The sequence below is a fragment of the Atractosteus spatula genome, chromosome 21 (assembly GCF_055471065.1).
Source record: "Atractosteus spatula isolate fAtrSpa1 chromosome 21, fAtrSpa1.hap1, whole genome shotgun sequence".
In the NCBI taxonomy this organism is placed as follows: Eukaryota; Metazoa; Chordata; class Actinopteri; order Semionotiformes; family Lepisosteidae; genus Atractosteus; species Atractosteus spatula.
In genome coordinates, this window is record NC_142726.1 from 1816125 (window position 1) to 1840558 (window position 24434).

Genomic DNA, 24434 nt, shown 5'->3' on the forward strand with positions numbered 1-24434 from the left:
GACGGGCTTTTCTACACCAAAGAATGAAAAAAAAAAACCCCAAGGCCAGTGTAATTGATAAAACCACCCCTTGCCTTTGGACTTTATTCAAAAACAAAGACCTCCGCCTTTAGTGGTCGACAACTTTTTCGTTGTTTTTGAGATTAAAGACCTTTATTTGGAGAGGGAGGACGGTCAGTACGCACTAGCGCCTGCTGCGATCAGATGACCTTCTACAGCACAGCGCCACCAAGGACACATCGCCTAGGAAGGGACACCAAGAGCAAAGCAACAACATACAGCAAAGGAGTGCTGCAGAAACCTCAACGACACACCACGGCGTTCTTCAGATACACCCGACCCCCCCCCCCCGCAAAACCTCCAAAGTTTCGAGCTGGTGAGATGTTTTATTTTATTTATTCATTTTACAGAAACGGGCAGCGCTCAGTGCACTTCACAAATTAAAACTTTTAACAAATTACTGTCTCCGGTCATGTACTCACGCTGCCCGAATGGTGAACATTATTTAAAAGGGAAATTAATTTAGACCTAAATAGCCGGAAAATGTTATTGCGCGCCTCTGGTCAGGCAAGAGGAACGGTATAGTATACCCTTTCACCTCGATAACAAAAGTTACTGCTGCCTGGGTGATGTTTTGAAAACAATATCATGCGTCGACGGCGGTAGCAGACCAGACCTCGACGTGAGTGGAGGACCTGGGGCGTAGAGGAGGGTGTGGCACCGTTCTGCCCTCTCATTGGCCACGCTCGTCGTGACGTCACGGCGCAGAGTTGTAGTCCACGCAGAGGCGTGACGCGCAGCGCACGGGTCCTCCCCCCAGGTCACTCCGCAGTAGAGCTTCGTTTGACCGCGTTGATCCTGCAAATGCTCTTCAGCTCCGGGATTAGAAGCGGGGTCCGGGGATTTAACTCCCGGATTTAGGCCCGACGTAGAGGGAAGACGGGTTATTTCGAGTGCCGCCTGGCTGCCCTGGGGGACGCGGCAGGTCGCAGTGCTTTCGTAAGGACGTGCGGGACAGGCAGGAAGCAGCGCGGAAGCTGTCTGGGAAAGAAGAGAGCAGGAAAGGCCGGCGGCTGGGGCTGCCTCGGAGATTGCCAACAGGTGCGAGTTGAGCGCCGGTACAAGGCACGGAGCTCGGGTTGAACGGATCAGCGAGCGGGGGGGTTCTCTGGAGTTTCGTCGGGGGACAAAGAGGGGATTCACCCTGGCTCCGATAGCGGCGCACCTCGGCTCTCTAAGCTGGTAAGTGATGCCTCCAGCTGCCCAGAAGACGCCTATGGCCAGGGAAGTGTGTGAGCCGGGCGGGGCGGGCTCCGGCCGGGCTGCCTGCGCTACGTGCCGCCCGTGTAGCACAGGGTCGCCGCCCGCGGTAGCCCCGACAGCCGGGCGGCCCGCCCCCCTGCTGCCCCGCTTGTCATTGTAGTAGGTCTGGGGATACTACTCAGCTCTCGGGAGGCTTCACTCGCAAAGGGGAACGCGACCCTGTCGTGCAGTTTTGTTTTTCCTTCTGCCTCCAAGCGGAGGTCGGTGCTGGGGATTTAATTACAGGCTGGTGAGCCGTGAAGGACCGCACGGCACGCAGTTTGTTTTGCAAGAGCCTAACCACCTGCAAAGGCACAGAAGGCCTGATCTCCGAGAGCGGATCTCGGAGGTGCAGGTTTCGTGTTCCCGTGCCTGCTGCGCGGAGGCTGACTGCGTGTGTCTGCCCCTGCAGGTGGCGGCGCCATGCGCGGCGGTGCGCGCAGCTCGGGGGCCCTGCTGTCCTCCGCCCTGTTCCCCCGGCTGCTGCTCGGCGTGCGGCCCCGATGGGGGTCTCCTAGGAGCCTGGCCTCCGCGGGGGAGTCGCACCCCGCCCCCCTGCCCTCCCAGGCCCGCGTGGTCATTTGCGGAGGGGGCATCGTGGGCATGTCGGTGGCCTATCACCTGGCCAAGCTTGGCTGGAAGGACGTGGTGCTGCTGGAGCAGGGCAGGTAAGCTCCGCCGCCACCTTTGACCTGCTTGCGGGGAGACCTCGACCGAACCGCAGGTGCCCCTCTGCAGCCAGATCATCTGGGCCAGGACGGGCCGGGCTAGTGCCGTAATGGGATCTGTAGGTGGTGTTCCATCCTGTGAACCCCGAGTTTCCAGACCGGTGCCCCAGTATGGAGATGGGGGAGAGGCGATGTGTGTTTGGAGGCACAGTACATTGCTGCTACTTGGCCATTAAAGATTCCCTGGCACTGTTGGTGAGAGTAAGGACAGTAACTGGACTTCAGCTTGAAAATCAGGTTTGGGATTACACAGTCTGTTTCTCCTTTAATTCAGTTAGTGAGGTAACACTCCTGATGGGAGACACAGTGGATGAAGTGGGCTCTGTCCTGTGCTTTGGGATGAAAATGCTAAATTCACAGGATTTATTTGTGTAGGTGTAAATACTTCTGAGGTCTCTGTGTTCTCCCCGAATACCTGTAATCTTATTCCATAATTCCATAATGTGTCATTGCATGTTTACAGAGACACAAGTGAAACAGCCTTTATCAAAAATTTCCTCCTGTCCATGTGAATGGGACCACGTGGAGATGTAGAAGTTTCACAGATGAAAAGCAAACCTATTTAAATATCCTATTTCCAAGCATGAAAAATTAGTTAATGTATCCAACACCCGTTATCTGCAGATAAGGAGGAATTTGCATCTTTAAAATCTGAATTGGATCTCTCTGCTCTGCAGTGGAAGTCTGCCTCTCTCTTGCTATGGTAAAGGGCTTGTTGTTCACTGTAAATTGTGCGGTTGCAGAATCCAGAGCTCACATTGCAACAAAAGTGAGCACCTTGAGTTTTGAAGACTACAGATGCACTACAAATGCACCAGGAAAAGGGCCGAGGACTTTACTCTTGTGTGTGCACTACACAGGCAGAGCAGACCTCTAACCCTCAGCTCCACAGTGGGGTTCAGGCTGGTACGAGTAACCTCTTGTCTGTGTATCCTCCTCTGGTGGAGCGGTGGCTCTGTGGTTCAGGATCTGTGCCTGTGGCTGGAAGGTTGCCGGTTCGGATCCCGCAACCGGTAGAGGAATCCTACTCTGTTGGGCCCCTGAGCAAGGCCCTTAACCCCAACTGCTCCAGGGGCGCCGTATAAATGGCTGAGCCTGCGCTCTGACCCCCAGCTTCTCTCCCTGTCTGTGTGTCTCATGGAGAGCAAGCTGGGGTCTGTGAAAAGACAGATTCCTAATACAAGAAAATTGTATATGGCCAATAACATGATCTTATCCGTCTTATGCGTGCCAGGCTGGGCGCGGGCACCACTCGGCTGTGTGCGGGCATCGTCAGCACAGTCAAGCACATGTTCGTCGAGAGCAGGATGGCAGACTATTCCAACAGGCTCTACCAGCAGCTGGAGGCGGAGACTGGGGTGAAGACTGGTAGGTGCTGCCGAGTCCGGTCTCGGCACAGACACGACTCTGTCCGTCAGCAGGAGTTCTTAATGTGACAGTGCTCGTTTTGAGCACAGTAGTCCATAACCCATCATCAGCTTATAATTGGGTAGGGGGGAGGTGTCCAGATCCATATGGCTTCTCGGAAATATCCTCTTTGAGAAGCAGAAAAAATGAATTGATTTTAACCTTCTTGAGACCTTTCGTTACAACATGGATTTTAAGTACTTTTAGCTTTAAAGCCCTAATTTGGCATTGAAGACCAGTGGTCTGGACTGTTTGAGTAAGAGCCATGCATTATTTCATGTAGCCCGAGTTTTCTCACTTGGTGTTTGTGGAATAACCTAACCCAGTGACTGGCGGAGTTCCTCTGTGCCACTTGAGGCTTGCAGCTCTGCTGGGCTGGAGGAATGACGTCCCTTTGTCCTCTCCAGGGTATGTGAGGACAGGATCTCTCTGCCTGGCCCAGAATCAGGACCGCCTCATCTCGCTGAAACGCCTGGCCTCCCGCCTCAAGTGAGTACTCCTGGCGTGCCCGTCGGCTTTTTTCCGGCATTGATGTGGCAAAAAATGAGATGAAAAATTGAGTTAGTTGGCCTGGAGAAAGAAGAGAACTGCTCCTCACTCACAAATCACCATCTGCACATTAAAGCATGGTGTTTGCAGACTAATGGCGTGGGTTGCTCATCAGGAGATTCGTGTTTCAGCAGGACAAACACAAAGCAACCCCTTACTGGCTTGAAGAGAAGTAGGTGGGAGTCTTTGAGTGACCCAGTCAAGGTCTAGACTTCAATCCCATAGAAAATCTGTGGCAGGAACTGAAGACGTCTGTACACCAGTGCTCCCGCAGTAACCTGCAGCAGCTGGAGCGAATTTCCTCTGGAAGAGTGGGTGAAAAATCAAACCTGCAAGATGTGAAAAGCTGGTTACAATGTACTGCAGAGGACTGGAGGCTGTAATTACTGCAAAAGGGGGAGCAACTCAAAATCGAATGGTCAAGGTCTCAGGGCGGTGAATACTTTTCCAAGCTGGATATTTCAGTTTCTATTTTGCCTTAAACTATTTTACAATAAAAATGATTATGCCCCATCAAAATGTTAAATATATTTTGCTAATTTTGCAAAAAAAATCCAGTTCAAATGAGTTGCAATTTAAAGTTGCAACCCAGCAAAGTGTGGAAGAGATCCGGGGGGGGGGCGATACTCTGTACACCCGTGTAGGTCAGAGGAAAGCTGCTGCTCTGTGTCTCAGTGGATCTGTAGACCTGTGTCCTCTTCCTGTTGTCAGGGTGATAGGGATCCAGTGTGATGTCATCACCCCCAAACAGGTGTCGGCGCTCCACCCCTTGGTAAATATTCATGACCTGGTGGGGGCTGTCCATGTGCCCGGGGACGCTGTAGTCTCGCCGCCTGATGTGAACCACGCCCTGGCAGTGGCTTCTGCCCAGCACGGTGAGTTTGAATGGGAAGGGACTCTTCACCTGAACTGTTAAGTAAATGGGAGTTCCATCCATCTGTTTTCCAAACTGCTTTGTCCAATTCGGGGTCACAGGTCACTCGCACCAGGGTCAGTTGTCCCAGAAGGCACTTAACCTTCCAAAATGTCTTCGGACTGTGGGAGGAAACTGTATTACCTGGAGTAAACCCACACAAATGTGGGGAGAACATACAAACTCCATATAGACAGCACCCCAGGTCTGGAGTTGAAGCCAGGACCCCAGCACTGCGAGGCAGCAATATTAACCACTGCACCACTGTGCCACCGACACATGGGAGTTCCTTAGTGTTTAAATTTGATCATTTGTTTTTGATTTCTGGGGTAATCTTTTCTCTTTGCATAGGCTTATTTCCCTAGTGACGCCACCAGAGCCACAGTGTAGAGTAAAAAAAAACCCACGGGAGCACCTGTGTGCTTCTGTGCAGACTGGACCCCCCTGTGATGCTGCACTCTGACCTCTCTCCTGCCCCTCCCTGCGCTGTCTTGCAGGCGTGCAGATCCACGAGCGCACCAGTGTGAACCACGTGCTGGTCCGGAAGGGCCACGTGCACGGCGTGGAGACCGACCGCGGGCCCATCGAGTGCGATTACTTCGTGAACTGCGCGGGGCAGGTGGGCACCGGCGATCACAGGGCAGCATGCGTGGGCACTACGGCATGTTCTCCACGAGCTCGGGAGCGAACCGCTGGGGTATTCGAGCAAGGAAATTGCAGTAATTACCCCAACACAAATTACAGTAGTTTCACAAGCAAGGAACAAGACTTGCTTCTCCACTGCAGAAGAAACTTTAATCTGGTAGTTTGTGCCACTTTTATGATGTAAAACACTAAGTACTGTAGTATTTGCTTGTATAAATGAGTTTTTGACATTTTATTGAGGAAGGTTAACTGAGGAAAAACATTTTCTAGAAATATTTAGGCACCGTTAAATGTTTGGGGAAAAATCAATGGGTCTCAGAGTCATGCTGGGCTAAAATCCTTAAACCATTTGTAAATGCTGCTATTTAAGCAGGTCATTCATTTGCGTGCGTTCAGAAGGTGTGTGCGTGTTGTGGCGGTGGGCGAGAGCTGTGGGGGTTTCCTGTGCCAGCCTCTCTTGTGACTGTGTTGTGTTGGCAGTGGGCGTACGAGCTGGGCCAGGCCAGCGAGGAGAGCGTGTCGGTGCCCCTGCACGCCTGTGAGCACTTCTACCTCCTGACCAAGCCCCTGCCCCGGCCCCTGCCCCCGCACACTCCAGGTAAGACAGCCCCCCCCGGCGCCCGGCCAGGACAGGAGGGTGGGGGGGACCACCTGTGACGGGCTGCAGTCCGAGTCCTGGCAGTGCTGCTGCTGGAAGTGCAATATCAGGAGATGAAGCACAGAAGGGTCTCGACATTCGTGAGGGTTCAGTGCACAGAATCATCTCTATTGGCCAAATTCACATCTAGCCAAGCCCACCCCTATACTGTCGTATAGTGCACTGCAGTATATAGTCTGTATGGTTAAAAAACATAATAACCCTCTCGATAATTGAAGTACCAGTGCATTGGCTTTAAATTAATTTAAATGAGCTTGTTGTCTGTTTTGCCTGATCAGTGATCAGCTAAAACAAGCATCAGCCTGCACTTTCCCTCTCTGCCTCCATGATAATCATGCCGTCTCATAATGAAATGGCAGTAAAACTGTCAGAAAGACTCACTTGCTCACTAATTTGCTGCGAAGCTCCTTTAAAGTTGAACTTAACCCAGCTGGCCAGACAGAATCATGAATAAGCGAATTGACGGGTGTTAAATTCTCATGAAGTCCACCCTGCTGCAGGTCGTAGAGTGTTATCGTTTAATGCTTCCTGCGTGTTTCGTCTGAAGTCGGTAGGTTTCAGTGTCTGTGCTGGAAAGGAAGACGTCCTTGTTTGACTCCTCTGTGTTGACGTCGCTGTCCCCTGGCTGACGCGCCCGCCTCTCTCTGTGCCCACAGTGGTCATGGACCTGGATGGGCGGATCTACGTGCGGGCCTGGCAGGGGGGGGTGTTGTCAGGGGGCTTCGAGAAGAACCCCAAGCCCATCTTCACCGAGGGCAGGAACCAGCTGGAGATCCAGGGCCTGCAGGAGGACTGGGATCACTTCGGTGTGTACCGGGGGAGCTGGCTCGTCATGTCGAGTGCAGAACCAGGAGGAGGGGGAATTCCGGGGGGGCATTGAAGAATTCTTAATTAGCAGGACAGGATATGCAATGAGTAACGAACAGTGTTATCCCAGCAATCACTCCAGCTGATTGTGTGAAAAATAAAAGTTGGCACTGTCAAACACATCAGAACTGAGCTTGGTTCAGAGAGCCAATGTGTTAATTTAAATGTCATTAAATTATACTAGGCTGCACTTTTTGAACTATTTGAATTAATTTGCATTAACTGTGACCTTGCTTTTTGAATGACTTCATTGAGTCACAGGCCTGAAACAAGGCCACGTGTGTTGATACAGATGGTTGTTATTGATGTTTTTGGTATATTGACCTCGTTTTATAGTGGTAGGTTGGTCCAAGAATCTTGTCCAGGGTCTTGGCTTCGTCAACATGGTTTGGTGGCTTGTTTTATACTCTCACAACCCTTTGTGTACAGAAGTGCCTTGTGTTTTCAGTTTAAAATGTTTATGTACATTGCTTAAAACGCCTTAAACACACAGTTAGCGTAGTGACCTGGCAGAATGTTTCTTCCGGGGTGCTTGCAGTAGGTAAGGTTATCTGTTTAAAAACTACAGTCATTGAAATTTAGTTTTTCTCATTTCAAGTGCTTTTATGAACCATTATAAAGACTCTAAAGAGCTGTGATCCACGTCTGCTTTTAAGCCTTGAATTCTTCGCCAGTGTCGGCCTTGTACGTGCTGCTTTCCCCGTTCAAACCCGTGTCTTTGCCCTGCTGTGCCCGCAGAGCCCATGCTGAGCGCCCTCCTGCGCCGCATGCCCAGCCTGGATTCTTGTGAAATCCACCAGCTGGTCAACTGCCCAGAATCCTTCACCCCGGACATGCGCTGCCTCATGGGGGAGACGCCCTCTGTGAGCGGGTACTTTGTGCTGGGAGGCATGAACTCGTCGGGGCTGTCGCTGGCCGGAGGAGCCGGGAAGTGAGTACGCCCGCGCGTCCTGGAGAGGTTTCCGCAGGGCAGCACACACGCCCCCAGCGCGTTCTGAGTGCCGCCCCTCTGGCGTCGCCCGCAGGTACCTGGCGGAGTGGATGACGTACGGGTATCCCTCGGACAACGTGTGGCCCCTGGACATCAAGCGCTTCGGAAACCTGCAGAGCAGTCGCACCTTCCTGCGGCACCGCGTCATGGAGGTGATGCGTGAGTACAGCCCGCGGGGCCGGTGGGGTCCTGGGGGGGTGGGGGGGCGACGGGGGGCAGCAGCCCAGCTACAGTAGCTCGAAACCTACGTTTCAGACATGCAGCACGGAGGTCTATAAAGCTTCTTTTAAAGCCACTTATTAAACGGTCATCGCAATTAGTCACTTAATTACTGCAGCTTACATACAGCATATAGCCATCAATAGTCTGTCACACCTGGATTTATTTATTATTGGAGACAATGACCCAGTGAAATAACATGAACATTATATACATGACTGGGAGCATGTATATCATGTTTCAGCTGAACACAGAATTGTGTAAGTGGCAAGAAGACACAAATATCGTTTAGCTCTCGTGTTAAATTGAGAAATTTTTTTAGTTAGAATTCATCGTCAAAGCCTGGAATAAAGTCTAAGGAGGGGACCTACTTCCAATCTGTGCTGTGTTTTTAAAGGCCATTTCATGATGCCCTGGGCCACCAGGAGTTAATGGAGTGCAGATAAACGGTGTCTGCTGGAACACCCATCAGTTTGCCAGTACTTGGTTGCCTTGTGAAGGAGGGATAGTGGTGTTCAGTGCCAGTGTGCTGTAGGGGCAGTGGTCAGGGGTCTGGGCTCCAGGTGTCGCTGGGAGGCCTGATGCAGCTCGGGACACGTTGTGTGCCTGCAGCCCTGATCTATGAACTGAAGGTGCCACGCTGGGACTTCCAGACCGGGCGACAGCTGCGCACCTCTCCTCTGTACGACCGGCTCGACGCGCAGGGAGCCCGCTGGATGGAGAAGCACGGGTTCGAGAGGGCCAAGTACTTCGTCCCATCTGGGAAAGGTAAGACGCCCCCCCACCCATCAGCCTCCTGCGCTCTGCACTCAGGAGCATGTTCGGTTTCAGCACTTTGGCTCATTGACTCTTGAGGCTTAAGATGATACAGACTTTGCCACCTTACCTTTCACATGGGAAAATGCAACAGTAAAGAATTTATTTGAATAATAACTGTGAGATTGCAAGATTAGATTAGAGAGACTCCTGCTCATGGGTGCCTCTAGGCCACGTGACATGCTTTTACTCCTGGAAGGCGTGATGTGTGCTCCTGTCTATGCACTGTCCACAGACCTCCTGGCCCTGGATCAGAGCAAGACCTTTTACAAGCCCGACTGGTTTGACATCGTGGGCGCGGAGGTGAAGTGCTGTAAGGGGGCTGTGTGCGTCATCGACATGTCCTCCTTCACCAAGTTCGAGCTCAGCGTGAGTCACGCCTTTCAGCCTGGCTTCCGGAGAGCAGAGGAAAGCAAATAATCACCATGAAAACATGTTTAGATAGTGCATTACCATCGTGACTTATGTGCACAGTACTGCTGTCACTAGTAACACACTACTAACACAATTGATAAAAGCAGTTGGTTTGTACTGAGCATCTGTTCTGTGAAAATGGGAATCCTTTGGAATTTAATAAGAAGGCTCTAGATTGAGCCCAGTTTCCGGGCTCAATCTGTGGTTGTTTGAGAGGGGGGAAAAATCTCCTGCTAACCACTCTCTTAATCTCCGACTCTCTCCCCTGCCAGTCTACTGGGGACCAGGCCCTGGAGCTGCTCCAGCACCTCTGCGCCAATGACCTGGACGTGCCCGTCGGGCACATCGTCCACACGGGCATGCTGAACGAGCGGGGTGGCTACGAGAACGACTGCAGCGTGGTGCGGCTCAGCAAGAACAGGTCCGGAGGGTGGGGGGTGAAGGGTGGGCACGGGGCCCTGGGGTTCAGCGGGAGACTGACAGGCTGCGTGGACTGGTGCTCAGAGCGTGAGGGCCTGGAGGGGAAATGACGTGTGCTTCTTCCCGGGCGATTGACATCAAACCAGAAAGAAGAAGCTCACGATGGAGAAGACTATGTTGACCGTTTGCATGTTCTAGACAGTGCATGTAAGCATTAACAAGACAAAAGAATGTACAGTTTATTGTGGCACGGTGGCGCAGTGATTAACACTGCTGCCTCACAGCGCTGGGGCCCTGGGTTCAGTTCCACACCTGGGGTGCTGTCTGTGTGGAGTTTGTGTGTTCTCCCTGCATTCACATGGGTTTCCTCCGGCTGCTCTGTTTCCAGCCACAGTCCAAAGACATGCTGGTGAGCTAATTGGCTTCTGGGGAAACTGGCCCTGGTGTGAGCGTGTGTGATGTCCAGGTGTATCCTGTCTTGTGCCCGGATAGGCGATCCTGAAGCGACTTGCTGATGTGTGTGTGTGCTGGAAAAAAGCAGCTCATCCCAGCTCTTCTCTCCCCCAGCTTCTTCATCATCTCCCCCACTGACCAGCAGGTGCACTGCTGGGCCTGGATCAGGAAGCACATGCGCAGTGACCCCCAGCTGCACCTGGAGGACGTGACCTGGAAGTACACAGGTGAGAGCCCTGCCCTGCCCTGCCCTGCCCTGTCACTGCGGAGGGGTGTGCTCGCACCTGGCTCCCGTCATGGGTTCTGCTAAGGGCTTTGGCAGGTGTTTTAACGTCTGACTCTTTCCTTTCCTCGAGTGTTATGTCCACAGACTATGATGCAACACACGTGGAAGAAAACCTCACTAACTTTTCAAATGTTTTGCTTTAGTCTCACACGGACTCATTTTGAAGAGCTCATCCTTGGGATAAACTCAATCCTTCCAAATAGTTTTACATTTACGTGTTTACACTCCTTTACTGTGGAAAAACAAATAGATGTGTGTATTCCCAAAAGTCACAAGCTAAAACGGTACTAGAAATTTGAGCTCACTTCGATTACCAGAACCAGATGTCATAATTCAAGTAAAAACATCTGACATAAGTTTTAAAGGGAACAGTCAGAATAGCTGGATTGCCTGCATTTAGAAAAATTAAAAGGTTCTAGATTAGATTTAATTGCTAATTAATATAATCGCCTCTTGTTCCGTGCCCTCGAGGTGCGGCTCAGAAGTCGGTGTGGCTGTCCAGTGTCCTGTGGCAGGTTCTTCCTGACCTCTGTCCTCCGGTCTTTCCAGCTCTGAACCTGATCGGACCGCGCGCAATGGACGTTCTCTCGGAGCTGTCCTACGTCCCCATGACTCCTGACCACTTCCCCTCGCTCTTCTGTAAGGTGGGCTTCCCTCCCTCCTGCGGCGCGCCGGTCCTGACGCCGTGTAGCGTGGCGGTTCTGTGTGGAATTCCTCCGCCGCCTCCTGGCTGCTGCAGACTGGACACCAAACCACCCCACCAGCCCCTCCAGACCCCAGGAGAAAGACTCCTGCCTTAAACTAAGAATTTGTGGCTGCAGGGTAACTTGGTAAAAGAGTGCTGCTCTTTATTGGCTACAACATACGTTACATCACCCGGGCCCACGTCTATTCATCGTCTCCTTCCAGGTTATTCAGCTTGTCCTGGCTTTGCATTGTGTTCTTTAGGTCCTCTCTGCACAGGTTCTTCTTCTGCTGGCTGGGCGTGGTGGTGAGTTATTGGCCATTAGGGGGCGTGTTTCTGAGTGTGCTGTCTTGGCAGGAAATGAGTGTGGGCTACGCCAATGGCATCCGCGTGATGAGCATGACGCACACGGGGGAGCCCGGATTCATGCTCTACATCCCCATTGAGGTAAGGCTGCCTTCCCTCTTCCTCCTCATGCCAGCTGTGCCCTCTGTCTCCCTGCACGTAGCGCACTGAGGGCGTAGAAAGGCGAGCTGGTCCTCTGTGTGAGTGCGTCGCCCTCCCGGGTTGCGTAGGCAGACTAGGATGAGCTTGCCAGCGACAGTGAAAAGTGTCATTGGTGCGATGCCAGATACCAGCAAGCCCAGACTGTTTGGGATTTCTTTTAGTGTAGCATCCAGACGTCTCAAGACGGGGCTATCCCGGGAAAGTCTAAGATTCACACTCCATACTTAATCATCTTTGTTTGTTTTTTTGCTATTGGTCTCAGTGTCCTGGCATCCCTTTAAACTTATCAGAAGCTAGTCACCCTGCTACAGTTTTGCAAATCAAGAGCAAATGTGAGCTGCATTTAAATTTCTTAACACAGCTGGGGAGTCTTTATGCCTGCACAGTCACTCAAGAAGAATTAACAAGCGATCACAGAGATTTTTAACTTGGTGTCTTTCCTATACCCGTGTTTCCGGTGTATTTTTGGGAGGAACAAGAGCACCCAGAGTAAACCCACTGGATCACAAACAGAACATGCAAACTCCACACAGACGGCACCCCAGGTCTGGAATTGAAGTCGGGGCCCCAAGGCTGTGAGGCAGCAATGCTGACCGCTGTGCCACCATACAGTGCTGCTTCATAGATTTGCTTGCATGAATATTGTTAATGTGGTCTCATGCTCATGTTTGATGTCCTTATTTCGACTGGGGCATTCCCCGGTGTTTCTGGGTAGGCTGTTGGAGTTAGGGATGCCTTTCTAGCAGACTGTGTGAATTCACCCTCCTCCTCCTCCCCCCTCTTAGTATGCGCTGCACGTGTACAACGAGGTGATGTCTGTAGGGCAGAAGTATGGGATCCGGAACTCGGGGTACTACGCCCTGCGCAGCCTGCGCATCGAGAAGTTCTTTGCCTTCTGGGGTCAGGACCTGGACACCTTCACCACCCCTCTGGAGTGTGGCCGCGAGTTCAGGGTCAAATTCGACAAGGTGAGACGCTCGGCGCAGAGCCGTCGGACTTGCTGAAGTACTTTCACCTCCTCCTCTCAGTTTAATCTGGGGGCTGTGTTTCTGTCTATTTCCACCTTCGGGTTGGGAAGCATCCCAACACTCCAGTGCTCACTCCAGTGCTCACTCCAGTGCTCACTCCAGTGCTCACTCCAGTGCTCACTCTCGCTCACTCTCGCTCACTCTCGCTCACTCTCGCTCACTCTCGCTCACTCTCGCTCACTCTGGCCCTGTGCCCGTGTGTAACGCACTCCGGCGCTCACTCTCGCTCACTCTGGCCCTGTGCCCGTGTGTAACGCACTCCGGCGCTCACTCTCGCTCACTCTGGCCCTGTGCCCGCGCAGGGCACCGATTTCCTGGGCCGCGAGGCCCTGATGAAGCAGCGGCAGGAGGGCGTGGCGCGGCGCTTCATCATGCTGGTGCTGGAGGACCACGACGCCGAGCTAGACCTGTGGCCGTGGTGGGGGGAGCCCATCTACCGCAGCGGGCAGCTGGTGGGCGTGACCAGCAGCAGCGCCTACAGCTACACCCTGGAGCGCCACGTCTGCCTGGGCTTCGTCTCGCCGCGGCCGCCCGCCGTCGTCACGCCCGACTTCATCAACCGCGGCGACTACGAGGTCGACATCGGCGGGCAGCGGTACCCCGCCAAGGCCAAGCTGTACCCCTTCAGCTCCCTGTTTGCCCAGCAGCGCCGCCGCAAGGACGACATGGAGCTCAGCAGCTTCCAGGGCAAGTAAGAGCAGGCGGGGGCAGCGGCTGAGCCCTCATCCCCATCGCTCCTCCAGGCTCCAGGCTCCAGGCTCCCGTCTCTCTCTCACGCTGGAGCTGCCAGCACTCGGTCTCCCCCACACCTTCTAGCACTGTACAAAGTGCAGCCTCCGCAACACCACACCTCTGCTGCGTTTCAGCTGTTAATGACCCTGTCGGTTTAGGGTTCGTAACCAGCCCGAGAGAAGAACGCGTCATTTTAAACCAGAGAAGCCGTCCTTGCCCCTGAGTGTTCAAACTCCTTGGTCACGTCTGTCCAACAATCTCTCGACAATCTAAGACCAGTCGGCTGGTGGTGGTGATGACGCCTGAACTGTCCGTCCCCAGATGGAATAAGGCGTGGCGTCAGGTCAGAGTGCATTGACTTTGAATGCCTGTGTTGTGACAAGAAATGTCCTGTTTTTAAACCTGTTTGTGCAGAGGAGTTGCATTCTGCATTGTCACTTTTTTTAACATAAGGACTGTAATGCCTGAGTTCTTGGGGACTCTCTCCTGCGTGGCAAATGTCAGCTTGTCTAAGCTGGGGGAGTTTTTAACGTCGCTTTTTGTAAAATCTGAAGTTTATCTTCCACACGGTGGTTTGCTGGCGGAACATAAAAATGTTGGGCATTGAATAAACCACCATTAACCCCGGAGACGGTCTGGGCCAGAGCTCCGGCTGCGTCTGGTTGACCTGTCCCAAACCTGGCTGTTGAAGAGCAGGCCTGAGAAATTGATTTGGGTTTGTAATCGGCTCATTGATGTTTGTATCGGCTCGCTTTCCACAACTGTTGCCAATATCCCAGAAAAGTCTCCGACGTGTCCTGTATTCGTGGAGCGCAGGGTCTGATGGTGGGGGATGTTGCTGAAACATACCTGTGTCGATCTGGGCTTCTCTTGCTCCAGTGTCGATGCAGCCTTCCCGGGTTTCAAAGCGGTTTCCATCTTCAGAGGAAGGGAGCCTGGTGAATAAGAAGCCAGAGCAATCTCTGCGAACGATGTGCAAGCTGTTCCACAGATCCTGCAGACTGTTATAATGCTGTAATGAGATCAGAAGCACTGGGCAGCTCTCCAGATCTGAAGGAATCCTACTCCGAGCTCTGAACATTTACTTTGTTCGCCAATGACAAGGGGGGCGTCGTTTCATCCCCTCGCTTGTTTACAATGGCCACTCCAAGTGAGGCTTTTGCTCTTCTATCTTCAGGCCGTTGTCACTACTACCTTCGGAGCTTGGAAGAATCTGATCGTGACACTGTGAGTAAGGGCCCTTTGTCTAGGTCTGTGGATCCTTCAGGTCAACTTCTTCTGTCGCAGCACTGCCGGGAACTCCAGCAGCTGTATAAATTGGCTTTAATCACCCGATAGAAGCTCAGGTTGAAGATTTTAACTTGATGTCATTATTCTATCACAGCATCTTTGTCTGTAAAGACCTGGTCGATATGAAGTGACTCCATGGTGTAATCTTCCTCAAAGTTTAAAACATAAAGTTTGTTAATGGCCCAGCAGAAAGCCATCGCCCATCTCGCAGTGAAGAGCTGTCAGCTTACACTCCAGGAGAGGCACGGAGAAGCTGCGAAGGGGTCAGAGACCTTAGCACACTTCACTCTTCAACTCTTCATCACCCCCCCACCTTGAATCACAGGAGCTGCAGCACCACCTCTGACTCTCTCTCTGCCCCGTCTCGAGTCACACGAGTCCTGCTCTGTGACTGAGGCACAGTTTAGTAAGTCAAAGTAGTGATAGTTCTCATTTATGTATACATGCAAGATAATTAAGATGCTGGTTTTTTTTCTAGACAAAGCTTATGAAATGCCAAAAGAGCATCCTGTTTTCTGTGTTTATAGATTTGGTAACGTTTTATTCCCCTGTGTATATGGGGTGGTGTGCTTGATGTACAGTAATGGTGATTTAAACAGTGTGTGGAACCATGGTTCTCAGTCCTGGTTCTGGGGAACCGCTGTTATCTCTGCTTTTGGATCCAGCCTGACAGTTTTCCCCAAGTTCTTAATACCAGGCTGATTAATTTCCATTTTCTGCTTTAGCCCTGTTTTTAAATTTGCTTTCAGCTCTTCAGATGCTGAACAGGATGTGTTATTGCTAGCTAATGGGTGAGTTTCAGATCTCACTAGTTAGTGCTCTCATTAGATTCAGACCTGCTCTGCTCTGTTAGCTGAAATGTGACAGCTTGGACTTAAGCAGGTGGAGAAAACGAATGTTTGTTGTGGGCATCTGATCCATTGTCATTCCCACCCGTGTCTCTTCATCATAAACGAATCTTCCATTGATAGCCTTTTCCATCAGAAGTTCCAAAAAACTCTAAATTAGTATGTTGAGGAGTGGTTCTGTAAAGGTCTGTGTACTGATGTTGCTGGCAATGTACCTTGGCTAGGGTATTTTAGAAGCCAAAGACAGAATGCAGACAACATCTAAACAAGCAAGCAGATAATTAGTCACCAGTTAGCTGTGGTGATTCAGGGCCCAGCTGATATAAAAACCAACAGAAACGGGGGTCCCAGGACCAATATTGAGAATTGCTGGTGTTGAACAGTGAAATTCGCAGGCACAGATCTGTTCGGGATATAAAGGCATCAAATACTCCTTATCTTCTCCTTTCATTGCCAAAGTTGCTTTCAACTTCTGTCCATTTGTGGTGTGTTTGCATGTCTCTGGTGATCTGTTAAACAGCTGTATCTTCCTATCAGGTTAATAATGAGGTTTCCTCAAAGACTTGCTCTGAGTGCCACTCCACTTTAGTTTTGTGGGACATTGAGTCATTAAAAAAAATCAAAAGACATAGTGATATACTTTCCATGACCAGAACAGAACGTAACGCGAATAAAGGCTGCTTTGTTTTTGAAACTTGGTTTTATGTCCTCCTGGACACTGACAGATCCTAGGTCCTGTTGTAGGTTGTTGTAAATGAATCATCTTCCAAGTTAAAGCTGTCTGTTCTGAGTGTGTGGCTGCTGCTGTGCCCCGCAGTCTGTGTTTGTCCAGCTGTTGCGCTGGCAGAGCTCTAGGAAGATGTACTGTTCTTGACCTGAGAGCAGCGCCCAGGTACTTGCTGGGAGGTGAGGGCCATTCTACAGGGGACCTGTGCTTTTAGTTAGTGCATTACTGTTGGTTTCGCATCCCCTAAGCATGTTTTTTAAGTTTTGGCTAAATAATGAATAGCTGACAAGATGTTTAGTGTAGCAGGACATTTTTTTTATTATAGGTACATCTAATTACGCTACATGAAATTATGAAGAAATTCAAATCCCTGTCGTGACTTTGGGGAATTAATATAATTTTCTTAGAACTTCATGTGCATAATAACCTTTTCAAGGGACATGTACATAAGAGGCAGGATTCTTTCCTTTGTCTAAACGTTGGTAATAACACAGATTTATGGTAATGCACTACCATGCAGACATGTAAGGTGTGAATTTTTTAATAAGAAGCAAGTTAGCACACTGCTATCGTCTGCATAAAGTGAAAGATTGGTGTTAATCTTGGAGCTGGTGCTGCTTGCATGTAATTCTAAACGAGAGCTCTGCTTGCACTGTCAAGCTGGCGGACGCGTGTGCAGATCAGAGAGATCGTGCAGGTGTTGGTATTGGTATATGCAGATCTGTATGCTTTGTACTTTACCTTTATTATAGATCTCTTTATTCTGCCGTGGATTGTGTAGAAAATGCACTCTTATATAGAAGTCAACCGAAGGCACAAGCATGAGACCATGCTGTAGCCCCTGTTGTGTTTCTTAGAAGGTTTTGTATGTTGTGCTACGTGCCTGTGTGTATGAGGTCTATCGTCATGGCCAGGTGTGCGATGAGAGTCTTTGTCTCTCCAGAGCACACCATCTATATGGTGTGTGGAAATCCCGGAGAGACCCACTCCTGCAGGATTCACAGGAACATCTAGATCAGGAGTAGGCAGATGTGCTCAAATGGATTAGGAACCAAGTCTTCTGCACAACCTGCTGTTTACTTATGTAACTTATTTTTGTTTGTGTGTGGCTCCAAACGGTAAGCTGGTTAAACATAAATCCTGGAATGAATTTTGAAGGGCTTTTATTTAACTCCCAATATCATATCCTGGAGCAAATGGTACTGTCGTTTTGGTTCGTGAATGTTGAACCAAATTATTAAACAGGTTGCCACCTTATTGGCTCAGATTCAATAAAAAGAACAGGTCCTGTGGCTTCTCAGCTCCAGGACTGGCCAGTCTGGTTATGAAAGAGTGAATGAGAGGTAGGTGTGACTATTGGCCTGATACCCACCCCTGCACTTCCTAAACATCTGCCCACAGGCCAAATGTCCCTCCGTTCTCCAAACACTACCAGTACAGCATTCAAACTGTCTATCTTTGTGGAGCTTTAATTTTATCCTTCTTGTATATGTGTTTTTAATCCTGTTGTTCCCATTTTTATTAAATTTATAGTTTTAATGGTTTAATGACAGCGAGATATAGTATGCCTGTATACTCCATTTGAGCATAAAATGGAAAACCTTTGAACTGTGTTTTATGTGGTGTGATGTTTGCTGTCTTCTACGGGAGAACTGAAGAAAGCAGCACGATCTGGCTTTGCACTTTGGGTTTCCTTGAGAAAATGCACATAATTGTACCTTATGAGCCAGTGCTTATGGGGCAGAAGTGTTTGGGTATTAAGCAAAAAAACAAAAGACTAAAGATGGTTTTCTATTGCACATTGGCTACATACCCCTTTCTATATTGCAGACTGATGTACAGCAGTGATTGAGCAGGTTGAGTCGGACTGACTAACACAACACAGGCAATACTTTAGCCTCCAGGAGCGACAGTGGCTTAGTTTCTGAATGCCCTTACGCTTACTAACCTGACACCAGTCTGTCTAGCGCCGCAGAATAATTTCAGGGTTTCAGAAGCGACTGTGCTCAAACGTCAGCAGAACCCTGTGCAGCCAGTGGTGGGTTTCAGCGACTGTGTCGTCGGGGACTGTGGAGAGTGTGTCTCTGTGCTCACTGGCGCCGGTGGCCACAGGCAGGGGGGTTGTGACGGAGTAGGAGGCTTCAGATGAGAAGAGGCCATCTGGCCCATTTACCTTGTTAGGTTAAGCACTCATCTCCCCACCCAAAAACCGATGCCTGCCCTCTCATTGTGTGCTCTGTATTTATATGGTGAACTGTACCCGTTGGCTTTTTAAACTTTATTTTAAATAAAATTTTCAAGTACAAAACGCATCCCTGCCTCCTGTTTTGACTGCCCGGTTCCCCAGTGCAGCTGTCTTGGTGTGGCCTCAGGTGTTGGGGGTGATGCATCTTGGTCTTGCCAAGTGTTTGCTACAGCCCACGATCACCAGATGTGGTTTTTTTTTAACTTAAGTTTGAGATGGAAGAAAAATACAGCAGAGCATTTTAAATTACTTTGAACACGGATGATAATAAATGAACCATCTCTAGCTTTATTCTGCGAAGTGTGGTGTTTTTGTTTTTAACTGGCTACTTTAAGCATTATGAGTATTTAAAAATCAAGAATGCCCTGGTACAAAAATCCCAAACTCAACTCCAGTGGTACCTAGTGAAGAGAGCAGTATAGGCCCTTATTCTGAAGCGATTCTGGTTACAGTGACACCTCAGAAGCCTCAATAGATGGGTTCTTGTTGGGATGCAGAATAAGTGGAGCGCGTTTATAAAGTGAGTTTTTGCCGTTAAGGAATGAAAGAAGGGCAGCGTGGTGGTGCGGTGGTTGACGTTGCTGCCTTGCAGTTTCTGTTCTCCATGTGTTGGTGTGGGTCTCCTTTCGGGTGCTCCAGATTCCTCCCACAGTCCAGAGGCATACTGGCAGGATCATTGACTTTTGGGAAAACTGGCCCTAGTGTGTGTGTGTGTGTGTGTGTGTGTGTGTGTGTGTGTGTGTGTGTGTGTCCCCGTCCTGTGATGGACTGGTGTCCTGTCCAGGGTGTGTGTGTCCCCGTCCTGTGATGGACTGGTGTCCTGTCCAGGGTGTGTGTGTCCGTCCTGTGATGGACTGGTGTCCTGTCCAGGGTGTGTGAGTGTGTGTGTGTCCTGTGATGGACTGGTGTCCTGTCCAGGGTGTATGAGTGTGTGTGTGTGTGCCCTGTGATGGACTGGTGTCCTGTCCAGTGTGTGTGTGTGTGTGTGTGTCCTGTGATGGACTGGTGTCCTGTCCAGGGTGTGTGAGTGTGTGTGTGTCCTGTGATGGACTGGTGTCCTGTCCAGGGTGTGTGTGTGTGCCCTGTGATGGACTGGTGTCCTGTCCAGGGTGTGTGTGTGTGTGTCCTGTGATGGACTGGTGTCCTGTCCAGGGTGTGTGAGTGTGTGTGTCCTGTGATGGACTGGTGTCCTGTCCAGGGTGTGTGAGTGTGTCTGTATGTCCTGTGATGGACTGGTGTCCTGTCCAGGGTGTGTGAGTGTGTGTGTGTCCTGTGATGGACTGGTGTCCTGTCCAGGGTGTGTGAGTGTGTGTGTGTGCCCTGTGATGGACTGGTGTCCTGTCCAGGGTGTGTGTGTGAGTGTGTGTGCCCTGTGATGGACTGGTGTCCTGTCCAGGGTGTGTGTGTGAGTGTGTGTGCCCTGTGATGGACTGGTGTCCTGTCCAGGGTGTGTGTGTGAGTGTGTGTGTCCTGTGATGGACTGGTGTCCTGTCCAGGGTGTGTGTGTGAGTGTGTGTGTCCTGTGATGGACTGGTGTCCTGTCCAGGGTGTGTGAGTGTGTGTGTGTGTGTGTCCTGTGATGGACTGGTGTCCTGTCCAGGGTGTGTGAGTGTGTGTGTGTGTGTGTGTCCTGTGATGGACTGGTGTCCTGTCCAGGTGTGTGTGTGTGTGTGTGTGTGTGTGTGTGTGTGTGTGTGTGTGTGTGTGTCCTGTGATGGACTGGTGTCCTGTCCAGGGTGTGTGAGTGTGTGTGTCCTGTGATGGACTGGTGTCCTGTCCAGGGTGTGTGAGTGTGTGTGTGTGTGTCCTGTGATGGACTGGTGTCCTGTCCAGGGTGTGTGAGTGTGTGTGAGTGTGTGTGTCCTGTGATGGACTGGTGTCCTGTCCAGGGTGTGTGAGTGTGTGTGCCCTGTGATGGACTGGTGTCCTGTCCAGGGTGTGTGTGTGTGTGTGTGTGTGTGTGTGTGTCCTGTGATGGACTGGTGTCCTGTCCAGGGTGTGTGAGTGTGTGTGTCCTGTGATGGACTGGTTTCCTGTCCAGGGTGTGTGAGTGTGTGTGTCCTGTGATGGACTGGTTTCCTGTCCAGGGTGTGTGAGTGTGTGTGTGTGTGTCCTGTGATGGACTGGTGTCCTGTCCAGGGTGTGTGTGTGTGTGTGTGCCCTGTGATGGACTGGTGTCCTGTCCAGGGTGTGTGTGTGTGTGTGTGTGTGTGTGTGTGTGTGTGTGTGTGTGTCCTGTGATGGACTGGTGTCCTGTCCAGGGTGTGTGAGTGTGTGTGTCCTGTGATGGACTGGTGTCCTGTCCAGGGTGTGTGAGTGTGTGTGTCCTGTGATGGACTGGTGTCCTGTCCAGGTGTGTGTGTGTGTGTGTGTGTGTGTGTGTGTGTGTCCTGTGATGGACTGGTGTCCTGTCCAGGGTGTGTGTGTGTGTGTGTGTGTGTGTGTCCTGTGATAGACTGGTGTCCTGTCCAGGGTGTGTGAGTGTGTGTGTCCTGTGATGGACTGGTGTCCTGTCCAGGGTGTGTGAGTGTGTGTGTCCTGTGATGGACTGGTGTCCTGTCCAGGTGTGTGTGTGTGTGTGTGTGTGTGTGTGTGTGTGTGTGTCCTGTGATGGACTGGTGTCCTGTCCAGGGTGTGTGAGTGTGTGTGTCCTGTGATGGACTGGTGTCCTGTCCAGGGTGTGTGAGTGTGTGTGTCCTGTGATGGACTGGTGTCCTGTCCAGGGTGTGTGAGTGTGTGTGTCCTGTGATGGACTGGTTTCCTGTCCAGGGTGTGTGAGTGTGTGTGTCCTGTGATGGACTGGTTTCCTGTCCAGGGTGTGTGAGTGTGTGTGTGTGTGTCCTGTGATGGACTGGTGTCCTGTCCAGGGTGTGTGTGTGTGTGCGCCCTGTGATGGACTGGTGTCCTGTCCAGGGTGTGTGTGTGTGTGTGTGTGTGTGTGTGTGTGTGTGTGTGTGTGTGTGTGTGTGTGTGTGTGTCCTGTGATGGACTGGTGTCCTGTCCAGGGTGTGTGAGTGTGTGTGTCCTGTGATGGACTGGTGTCCTGTCCAGGGTGTGTGAGTGTGTGTGTCCTGTGATGGACTGGTGTCCTGTCCAGGGTGTGTGTGTGTGTGTGTGTGTGTGTCCTGTGATGGACTGGTGTCCTGTCCAGGGTGTGTGAGTGTGTGTGTCCTGTGATAGACTGGTGTCCTGTCCAGGGTGTGTGAGTGTGTGTGTCCTGTGATGGACTGGTGTCCTGTCCAGGGTGTGTGTGTGTGAGTGTGTGTGCCCTGTGATGGACTGGTGTCCTGTCCAGGGTGTGTGAGTGTGTGTGTCCTGTGATGGACTGGTGTCCTGTCCAGGGTGTGTGAGTGTGTGTGTCCTGTGATGGACTGGTGTCCTGTCCAGGGTGTGTGAGTGTGTGTGTGTCCTGTGATGGACTGGTGTCCTGTCCAGGGTGTGTGAGTGTGTGAGTGTGTGTGTCCTGTGATGGACTGGTGTCCTGTCCAGGGTGTGTGTGTGTGTGTGTCCTGTGATGGACTGGTGTCCTGTCCAGGGTGTATCATGCCTTGTACCTGTTTGGCAGGAGGGGCTCTAGATATTGAATACAGTGGTTAGAAAATGGATGGGTGGGATGAAAAAAACTGATGTATAGTTCAATCAAAATTTCTCAAATTAATACCTCTGAAATACTTTAAGATTGGAACAACCTGTCAGTTTATTTTGGAAAAGTCTTTTTTCCAATTAAATGGCCGAAATAAGTTTGTGCTTCCATTCAAACCTGATTTAATTGCACAGTCCAGTCTCCCATGAGCTCCTTTCCTGGAGAGAGCACTAGGTGGCAGTGACGCTCTGTGATTCCCAGCTGTGCATCTGCAGTTTCCCTGTCGGCAGAGCTCCGGTCGGTGATTTTGTTGTTTTCTGGGCAGAGCTGTAGTATGATGAAAACCTTTCTGAGCTATGAAAAGAGACTTGTGTAAGTTTCTTTAAGTTTAACTCCATCTTAAAAGTGGTTAGGTCCCTTCGAACTCCACAGCATGGTACTGAGATCTAAGCCTGATGCCCAGTGAGTGAAAGTATTAGTCATCACAGTTCTTTAAAACCTGCGTTCCCACCAGCATTTTGTGTTTTGCACCCTGGCAGTGTATTTAAGTGTAAATGCGGCGGAGAGCCTTGGGGTGAGACAGGGGGTGTGGGATTCTCTCTCTGGCACTCCTGCTGTCAGCCATTGTCCTGCAGCATGAAGGCTGTCAGATTATCTCCCTCCCTCGCTGCTCTATGGGCCTCCGTCCCTGACGCTGGGATGGGAAGACAGGGGTGCGCAGCTCAGACCCCTGCCCCACCTTTCGCCTCCCCTGCGCCGCGCCTGGCTGGCGTCACCGGCTCCCAGGCCAGGGCGGCCACAGCGGGGCCATTGTCGAGGCGGCCTGCCTCTCACAAGGCCCTCTTTGTGGCAGCGTCCCGGTCCACAGCCCCCCCCTCCCCCCCCGGCCCTTCCTGCCGCTCTGGGCCAGTGCCAGCTCTTCCTGACTCCCCGCAGGAAACGCAAACACTCGCACGCTCACAGGGCTTGAGATCTCACACACCAGGGCACCAGGGCTTGGGTGGAAATGGCAGTGCAAGTCAAAAACATCAGGGTGTGCTTTGATGGTCGTCTGAAACGGGCCATTGAGTCTGATGCAAACATCCTGAAATCCCACCTGTTTGTTTTGGTCCCATTGAGGTGTGCTAGCTAGCGAGTCACTGAGATCAGGCTCAAATAGCAGCAGGCCCTGGGCTGAAACCTTATCTTTCAAAGGGTACAGGATTCCCTCTTCTCAAACATTCATTTATTTAAGGATGCACAACGTGTTAAAGGTCTAGTTTTCTAAGAGATGGAATTTCATCTAGGAGTCATGCTGATTGGGTGCTGATGCTGCCGTATTGATTTTGTCCTATATATTGTACTAATTGTAATTAGCTTTAAACAACAAGAGCAGACTGCTTAATTGAAGACAAATGTAGAGGCCTGTAGCCAGGATCATCAGCAATAGAATGAAACATGGTGTGGTCACAGCGTACAGTCAGTCTGGTTCTGATTAGGGGTTGGTTCTGGTGGTCAAATAAGGTCGTGTGGAACAAGAGAGATGATGGCACTTCTTCAGGGTTCCCAGCCCCGGCCGTGTGCCAGTCACTAGAGCAGCAGTGGAGGCCGAGAGGTGCGGTGGGAGGGGACTGTGGGTGAAGTGCTATGGGCTGCAGCCAGAGCCTCTCAGGAATGACTCATCTCAACAGTGTCCTTTATCCTGCTAGCCGTGTGACAGACGCTCTGTAGACACTTGGAATGCTTTTGTCTGGAGCCGCTGAAAGGGGGAGTATAAGTGAGAGGGGGTGTGCTTAAGTAGTGACAGCAGAACTGTAAAAAACTGAAAGAGAAATAATGCACATTCTGTCTTCCATCTTCCCTAAAGCTGATTGAGTTCTCTACTCTCTGTGCCCATCTCTGTTCTTTTTCTACTTACCTCTCTTGTCCTTGGACAGAGCTATGTTGTTTATAGCCTGAAACAGTGACTGTGTAGCTGTTCACTTGCTCGCGTGGCTCGATGGGAGTTCAGGCTCTGAGCCACTGGCAGCGCACACATGAACGCCAGGACACTTCTAGGGGTCTTCAGCTATTGGACTGTGATGCCCTCCTCAGTGTCATTCTGCTCTGACAGCATTTCTGAGCCCTGCCTCCCTTCCTACC

The 24434-nt window shown here is 51.0% G+C and overlaps 1 protein-coding gene across 1 annotated transcript; it reads left to right on the forward strand.

The window, feature by feature from the left end:
• Positions 1-764: 764 nt before the first annotated feature.
• Positions 765-18794, forward strand: pdpr (pyruvate dehydrogenase phosphatase regulatory subunit). The gene is made up of 18 exons (XM_088938910.1): positions 765-1242; positions 1715-1970; positions 3265-3398; positions 3845-3926; positions 4698-4861; positions 5397-5518; positions 6025-6142; positions 6859-7008; positions 7808-8000; positions 8095-8219; positions 8892-9047; positions 9331-9464; positions 9782-9930; positions 10497-10609; positions 11218-11312; positions 11711-11800; positions 12646-12828; positions 13191-18794. Exons 2-18 carry the CDS (start codon positions 1726-1728, stop codon positions 13581-13583), a joined length of 2646 nt encoding a protein of 881 aa, XP_088795036.1. The 5' UTR covers positions 765-1242; positions 1715-1725; the 3' UTR covers positions 13584-18794.
• Positions 18795-24434: the final 5640 nt, after the last annotated feature.